General features: G+C 40.0%; 1 protein-coding gene across 1 annotated transcript; it reads right to left on the bottom strand.

Annotated features, from left to right (window-relative positions):
* Positions 1-1,646: 1,646 nt before the first annotated feature.
* On the bottom strand, positions 1,647-6,938 carry dffa (DNA fragmentation factor, alpha polypeptide). Its single transcript, XM_030118862.1, has 6 exons — positions 6,754-6,938; positions 5,163-5,321; positions 4,893-5,047; positions 4,199-4,403; positions 3,069-3,196; positions 1,647-2,552 (listed from the first exon to the last, which is right to left on the bottom strand). Exons 1-6 carry the CDS (start codon positions 6,845-6,847, stop codon positions 2,328-2,330), a joined length of 966 nt encoding a protein of 321 aa, XP_029974722.1. The 5' UTR covers positions 6,848-6,938; the 3' UTR covers positions 1,647-2,327.
* Positions 6,939-8,463: the final 1,525 nt, after the last annotated feature.

Here is an 8,463-nt window from a genome sequence, read left to right as displayed (position 1 = left end):
ATATTGTAGTGCCATTTACAAGTCTTTATCAAAAACTTAAATACAACAAATGGAATGTTTTGGGAAAACTGCACAGCACAGTTCCCATAAAAGTTTAATATAAAAATCCTGGTGAAACTGTGTAATACTGTAGCTCCAGATTTTGTGTTGTACACAGACACAATAATGAGTAATTATGAGGTCTGTGGGATCGCTGCACTCTTCCCTAATAGTAAAGTACAAGCAGGCAGTGACATCTCAATCTCACCGCAACACAAAAGAAAGACCTTTTGCACGATTTCAGGTTCATCATTTGTGTTCATTGTTCAGAGACGGACGGGATGACAGGCTTTAGAAGGGCTATCTGCACCGTGAGTCACACAGACCTGCGCGGCCTTACATCACACAGCCACCAGACTGATACCTCACTTCCACAATACTATATAATAGTCCGTCTTAAGGAGCGCTCATCCAGTAATATATCTGTCACTCCGACCCATAATGTTGGCTGTAATGTGTTCAGCCAGGCTTGCACTTACAGAGACATTCATCTCATCCCGTCTCAGTATTAATTGTACAACTGTTTGAATGATAAAATATTCTGTGAAAGTCAGTGAAATATTGCGATCGTTACCTACAAGAAGTTAGCTTTTGTATAAAGTATAAGTCAGAATACGTCTCTGAAAAATGTGACAGTGTGAGGCTTGTACGTTTTCCTTTGCTGTCGGGATCAGGACAGACAATCTCTGCACTCATAATGGTTCATTTCTCATCTGTTAATTTCAAATTTTCACACTCGCATGCACATTTATTTTAAAATGTCAAAAAAAAAAAAAAAAAAAAAAAGGAAAATGAAAATGACAATGACTCATGTGCGAAAAGGCAATTTCTAAATACTTTTTCATTAGCCAGGAAACTGCTTGATGACAGCAAAGAGCTGGCGGAAAAGCACAGGATCAACCTGAAGCAAACGTAAATTAACTGCAGCACAAACAACTATATTTATTCTGCTCCACATTGATGAGTTTCATCTAGATTTGTACAATTGCCCATCCAAACTGGCTGTGTTTAATGGAAAAAGAATACTAAAAATGGAACTCAATTATATTAAATAATCTTGTTCAAAACCTTTGGACGATGGAGATGGAGATTTGGAGATGCTGATTGTAGTTAATTAAGACTGATTGCATTGAAAGTGAGGTTAATTGGTGAACTTAAAGGATAAGTTTAGTTTAAACAGTTTTCACGTTGTTTATGGAACGAAGTAGAACAATATACTCAGAAGAAGATGTTTGCAGTTCAGAGATCTTCTTCTTTGGAGCGGATGGCGACCAACAACTAAGGTGCACAGGGCCACCTACTGTGTCGCTTGGTGAATGTACTTCGGTTTACATCCAAATCACCGTATTCACTTCAGAGATCTGTAAAACCGCAACAGTATGTATTTTGCGACACCGGGCTGTCGTGGGGGAGAGGCGTGAGTGGACCATGAGGAAATATTGGTGAAACAAATGAGTTTTTGGACGATTAAAGCCATTTTGGGAGCCGGCGCCACACATGCCCCATTGGCTAACAGTATACGGAGGTCTGCAGCTCGACTTTGGATCTAAATTTCTCCCGAACCACTTATCGGATCAGAAAAGCCTTCTGGGTGAGTACATTCTTCTGCTTCGTTCTATAAACAACGTGAAAACTGTTTAAACCGAACTTATCCTTTAAATTCCCCCTAGGTGTGAATGTGTGTGTGTTTGCCCTGTGATGGACTGGCAGCCTGTCCAGGGTGTATCCAGTTAGCTGGGAACGGCTCCAACACCTTGTGACCTTTCATAGAATAAAGTGAGTGTAGAGGACAGATTGTGTATTTTTGTGCTTTGTATTCTGCTTTAACTATTAAGCAACACAGTCTTGGACTGTGATGAAGTTAAGTTTGATCAAACCAAAGCTCGTGTCTAAAAGCCGAGTGATTCCTGACATTTCATGTCAGGAATCACTAAAGAAATTGCTCTTTCACATGATGTTACACCACAGTTTTGATTTTTTTAAGTGGATATGTTTATCTGTAGTCATTCTGGCTCACCAAAACAAGTCAACAGTCAACAAAAAGTAGATGCCAGAGGTTAATATCGCCATGTCTTTGATAAATATGACTGTGAAAATTCACCCCGATTTCCTCTGGAGGCCAATAAATCCAGAGAGGTTTTACAAAATGATCCAAATGTCAACATCTTTAGCATTCATGTATTCCAGCATTAGAGACACCATCAGTAACAAGAAGTAAATCCCATTTTGCTGACCCTGAGGGAGGCCACGTGCGTCCTTATCAGTCTCTGCTCAGGTGACGCCTCGGCCTAGTCGCTACCCTGAGCCGGCGCTTCCACGCCCCCCTCCCCGCTTTCCTCGCCGGGCTGCTGGCTGCTGTCCGGCTGTGCGCTGCTCCTGATGGACTGCACGGCCTGAATCCTCTGCAGACGCGCTTCCAGCTCGGCCTCGCAGGCCCGCACCAGCGTGGAGGTCCTGGCTTTGTCCCAGCCCAGCACTCGCTCCATGGCCTCCACCCCTTTTGTCACAACCGCCTGAAAGGTAACATGAGGTGCAATAGCGTAGAGATTCTATAGTTAATCAAATTTATGAGATGCATGTGCAGTATTTCTTGTTTTTTTTTTCTCTGTTTCAGAGAATGCTGAAACCAAGCATCTGTTGAAATAAGGGTGAACCAAAAGTTATGCTTGGATTTTACATTCACTCCATGTTCCTATCTCCGAACTGGGTCACTGATGAGGTTTGTGTGTGTCATCGCTCTTGGGTTTTTGCACTCGCCGTAACATTTTTAGAGCCATTTGTTGATGTTGTGGGTCAGGTTATCATTAGCTTTGCGTCACGAGGAGTGATGTAAGAATATGATGACGTCTCAGGATGCCCCACAGGACAGAAGAGTTGCCACACCTCACTGTGACATAGCAATATAAACACTCTGCTCGGCTGCGTCTAAATCTGATATGAAGTTTTCCATTTTTTGTAAAAAGATTGCATTTTTCGAGGAATTTACAACTATGGAGTGGAAGTTGGGGTGTAGTTTTGGTGCAGATTACCTGCAGATCCTCAGTGGAAAGCCTGGTCTCGGGGCTTGTTTTGCCTTTCAGGACCATCAGTGTCCTTGGCATGAATCCAGATGCTGAGTCCACCTCTGTGGCGTCCAGCATGTCCGCTGCTCCGGCTCCTGAAACGTTAATGCAGGTTTTCTCTCAGGGTCAGTTTATGCCTGAAAAGGTTTGTCGCTGTGAGACGGAGACGATTCAACAGCAGCAACGGTTCCACCTAGTGACCGAAAGACACCAGTGCAACTCTTCCCTTAAAAATCAGAGGACAGCTGTGAAATAATGCTACTGAATTGTACGAAATAAAACTGATAAGAGCGAGAGTGGCTGTGCAGGACTTCATTTTGCTTACTGTTTGTTCAACATGTTCAATGAAAATAGTTTTCTGGTGTTTGCCGTTTGCTCTTTATTTTCTCTTCTTTATTCTTCTGCTCCCTTTCAATCATTCTGTATTGTTTTGAACTTGTTTTTATTTCTATGATGAATTAAATAGATTCATTTTTTTATTTCTGTATTTATTTTACTGCATGCTGATTTAGCTCAAACTCACTGAAGTTTGTTTCGTGAACAACAATTTTTTGTCTTTACCATATAAAATCATATGCGTCATTTCTTTGGTTTTTATTGATAAGTGATTGATTGGGGCTTTTTTATGACAGAGGAACTCTGCTGATGTGAAACTCACAGATTCCACAGAGACTTTCTCAGTATTGTGAGAACAAACAGTATACACAGCATTATATACATATATTATACAATCAGTATTTTGATTTTTTTTTAATGTTCATTAAACTAAATGTGAAACAAATTAAAGATACTATCACAAAATAAGATATATAACACTCTTGTATGTTAGCAGTTTTATGACTACATGGGAATTTCTATTTACACACTAGTGGGTGATCACATATGTGATAGAATCACAGCAGCATTTCTCATAATTGTAGCCGATTTTCACTGAGAACTGAGAGCACTGTGTCATTCAGTTGCCGAAGAGGGTTTTAAACCAGTAAGCTCACAGAGAAAATTATGACTTTTTAATTTAAGAAAAGTCAAGACTTAAACCATAAAGATTGTTGGTAAATGCTGAACTTTACAAACACTACATTATAACACGGCCGCACCTGACTGGGTGAGCTGGTTGACCTCTTCCTGTTGTCTCTCCTCTTTCAACACAGCGTTGATGTAGAGCTGCAGCAGCTCCCTGGACTGCCTCTCCTCCTCCCGTCGATCTAAGACACTCTGCAGCGTCTCCTGGAGGTCCGCGGCCTTCTTCTCTGGGAAGCCCAGAGCGGATGCCAGTTCTGGACACGGGGCATCCACGAGGCTCTGGAATAACAGGCGATACAACTTATACAAGAGGTGGATTTCCAAACACTGGATTCATACTCCTGCGCAAAGCTGTGTATAGTGTATACACAACACGAACTGCCATCTATTCCATTTCTATACCAACTTGATGCATGTTACGGTTCTGACAGTCAGAGCCTGTCTCAGCTGACTGAAGACAAAGGAGTCAAACAATCTCAAATCCATGGGCAGTTTTGAATTAAACTGACAAGCATATCTTTGGGTTTTCAGAGAAATTCAGGGTTCGAAAACAAAACATACACACGAGAGCAACATGTAAACTTCACAAAGTTCCTGGAATTGGACCTGGATATTCTCACAGTGAAATCAGACTGCTGATAATTCCAACATTAAGAATAAACCCAGGCTAAACTAATGGAAGAAAAAAAAAAAAAACATCTACGCACAGAGCATGTCTCTCAATCAACAATCACATATTGTTTTTAAACAGAGGGACGACGGTGGTACCTGAAGGTCCGCCTCAGACATGAGGATGATGCTGGCCAGGTCCTGCTTCAGCTGCTGGGCCAGGTACCAAAAGGGTGAGGCGGTACTTGAGGTATCCACAGCGTCCGACTCCAGCATCATAGAATCCCTGGCCATCCAAACTGTGCCACCTTCAACTACAGCAAAAAATAACAGAGCCATGGAAAATGAATTTCATCCTTTTTTTTTTACTGACAGGAATCAGTCTGGATTAGAGATGAGACACAGACGGAGGAGAAATGATCTGCTTACACGTTCGAGCTGGAGACCACGTCTCTTTTTCTTGCAACAGCATGAACTTAGTATTTGTGGGTAAACAGAGAAAGTAGGATTCATCTTCTACTATTGTCCCATCGTTGTCGAGAACCAGCGTGACTGGACTGCTGGGGTTGTACCCAAGAAACTCACACCCTGGAGGAGAAACGCAGAAAATGTTTACACTCTGAATTCCATACAGTCACTACAACAACAAAAAAAACAAACACGCGGCTGAAACTCAAACTCGTCAAGTGCAGCAAGCAAATACGTCAGCGGCTCTTCGACCTGAGTGGTTGTTATTAGCTTTACTGCGGTTGAGTGATTGTCCTGTTTCATGTATCATGTGATCTTTATGTTTGATTGGGCATTTTCACGCTGGATGCTTCTTGTTGATGCTCTCTGAGCAGATGGGGGTTGCATGTTTGCTGATGAACCCACACCAGTGACCTATTTGCAGAAGGATCTGATATGATAGCGTTATACTTGTACTTATATAAGTATTGTTCAAGTATGTAGTTTTACTCTGCACTGATGGGTATTTAAATTTGAGAGGAGGAATATTAAGTGTGCTTATATGCAGGTGATGTGTTGATCACAACATCCACCTTGTGTCTTGGATGGACGCCTTCTGGACGATCTGGCTACAGATGATGTTTATCTTTTGAAAATCTTCTTGGCGGCAGCCAAAAAAGCTGTCACAAAATGTTGGCTACATAAATAACCCCCCACATTTTTACCGCCATAATAGAAAATATGCAATTTATGGAATGCATGACCTACTTCTTGCGGTTCCAAAAGGAATTAGGAAGAAGATGCTGGAAAAAATGGCTGGACTTCACAAACTGTGACAGCACTCAACAATAGCTTGTATTAATGTGAAATGTGTATTCAAATTGCAAATATTCTGCTTCAAAGTAACCATCCTTGAACCTAATATGTTTGTGTTTCATAAATGATAAAAACTGTTCATAAATAAAAAGTTTTTTTTTAAAAGTATGTAGTTTTACACAAACTGATCTGAATCTTTTGAGCCAATAACATGTAAGTATCTGCTTGACATCTACATTTGTGTACAAACCATTATAGCATTAAAGAATCTATAGTCTGACAGATAACTTGAATGAATCAAATACCATTTATTGACAACGGTGACAAAACAATCAATAGGTTAAAAGTAATGGTAGATTTGAGAAAAGAACTACTACTTTAAACTGAGCAGTTCTACTTCACGAGATGTGATCAATACTCTTTCAACCTCTGAAATAGATATTCATTTAGCTATAACACACATGTTTCGTGCTCAGACAGCTCAGGGTTGGCAGCAGTGATCTGGGGAACGCCTGATGACAACTATCCAAAGAATGAGTCTTTTCATGTTCAGCTGCTGCAAGTTTGAACACGATAACAGTGGAGAGGCTGCTGGTGATGGCGACAGATAAACCAGCTCAGGTTGTGAATTGAAACCAACGTGTTTTTTTAAATAATGAGCCCTGAAATCCCTCTATATAAATCACAGTTTCAGTCGCAAGCCTGAAAATGCAGCCCAGTGTTCTCACAAGTAGAAGTTAGTGCCATGACAACTCACCTTTCTGCTTGAGCTCATCCAGAGAGGGAACAACCAGGCCGTAAGATTTCTGCCGTGTGAAATTACACACCTTACAGGGTTTTCTATCTACCATGGTGAGGCTTATGAGAGAAATATGTGGTCTTTCTTTGAATAAAAACACTGCGAACACAGATCTCGACTACTCTCTCACTCCCTCACTGAAAATACGGAAGTGCTACCGCGCCGCTATGAACTCTGGGATTGGTAGTTTAATGACTGAGCGGAATAATATATGACAGAAATATTATTTGTAATGAACATGGGCAAGTTACCGTACTTTAAAAAGTAATTAGTAGTTGCTTATTCAAAAAGCTACTTTAATAAAACCTTAAAAATGTCCAATGTCAAATAATTTGGATCCCTCGCTCTGTCTATTTATTATAAAATTAAGTCGAAAATTAAGATGTCAATCAAATTGGATCTGCAACTGTAGATAGCATTCCTACATTTGTAAAAGAATAATAAAACACAATAGATGTATGCAAATAGATTTCTGTACTTCCATTTAAAAGCAACCTCTGAATGATCAGGACTCTTACACGTCATGTGATGCACTTCACGCCCAGATGGTTCCTTCATTATGTGCGATGACGTCATTTGGAACGTTCCTGACAGAAGTTTGCAACAATGTATCAATTTTAAATGACGTCCTCCTTTAATTTGACCCAGATATGCAAATGAGCAGATATGCTAATTAGATTATGACATAAGCGGCTGTGGAAAATAGATACTCCCTTTTGAAATGAAGTAACAGAAATTGAGACATTAATCTAAAATTATTCAAATATAGCTTTGAATGACAAAAAAAAAAAAAATCATTTGTAACTGGAGATGGCATTTCTATTTTAACTGACGTAAATCTATGGACATAGACCACTCTGGTTGGGGTACATTGCCCAAATAAGTTCCATATTTCTGTACAAACTTCATGCTTCGTAACTCAGCTGGACTCCTGAGGAGGCAAAACCAAGCTTATTTTTAAATAATTTTGTGCATTCATGAGACTGAATGTGATGCACTTATCTGTTGGGTCAGAATTATCTAATGCAGTGTTTCCCAATCTCCCAAACATTATTCCAATCCATACAAAGGCCCCCAAACCTAGAATGGGACATGAAATTTAATGCCGTGAGGTCAGAGTGCTCACCACTGCCATCATGTTTTCATGTAACACAATTTCATCCAATAAAATTTACAATCAGTGGACAACTTTCTCTTTCTTCTTTTTCTTTTTTCAAATAACAGAGATGGTGATCTCCACCAGCGCACACTTCTATGAAGCAATTCATGTAATAATTGTTGGAAGTGGATCCAAAAAGTGTGACAATGAAGCGTTCACAGCACTGTCATTCTTCTCTTGGGAAATAAAACAGCAATTTCTTTCCATAAGACATTGGGAGCTCTCAGTATCAAATTTCACCTCTTTTTATGTGTCACTTGGCAGTGATTAAGGAAATTGATGCTCCATCAGTAAGTTAATACATCTTCTATTGGGATGTATCCATCACATTTGTCTTGATTGACAGTATTGTCTTAGAGCTTCATGCTGTGAGGTTGAGTTATTAAATGAATAAAAGGAAGATCTACTGCTGGAATAACTCTCAGATTAGTCACGATGCCACAATAACTCAATTTTTCTGTAAATCTTTATGTGTATTTTTCATGACTGGACTTTAGAACTGAAATTAT

This window comes from Salarias fasciatus, chromosome 20 (assembly GCF_902148845.1).
Source record: "Salarias fasciatus chromosome 20, fSalaFa1.1, whole genome shotgun sequence".
Taxonomy (NCBI): Eukaryota; Metazoa; Chordata; class Actinopteri; order Blenniiformes; family Blenniidae; genus Salarias; species Salarias fasciatus.
This window is presented reverse-complemented; position numbering and strand designations above follow the sequence as displayed.

What these genes read in the sequence shown, in the direction of transcription:
- dffa (XM_030118862.1), bottom strand. Translation starts at nt 6,847, where the DNA reads ATGGTAGATAGAAAACCCTGTAAGGTGTGTAATTTCACACGGCAGAAA. An exon ending in CAACCAGCTCACCCAGTCAG is followed by an intron (nt 3,197 to 4,198) that starts GTGCGGCCGTGT and finishes TTAACGTTTCAG; the next exon opens with GAGCCGGAGCAGCGGACATG. An exon ending in TTTCCACTGAGGATCTGCAG is followed by an intron (nt 2,553 to 3,068) that starts GTAATCTGCACC and finishes GTTACCTTTCAG; the next exon opens with GCGGTTGTGACAAAAGGGGT.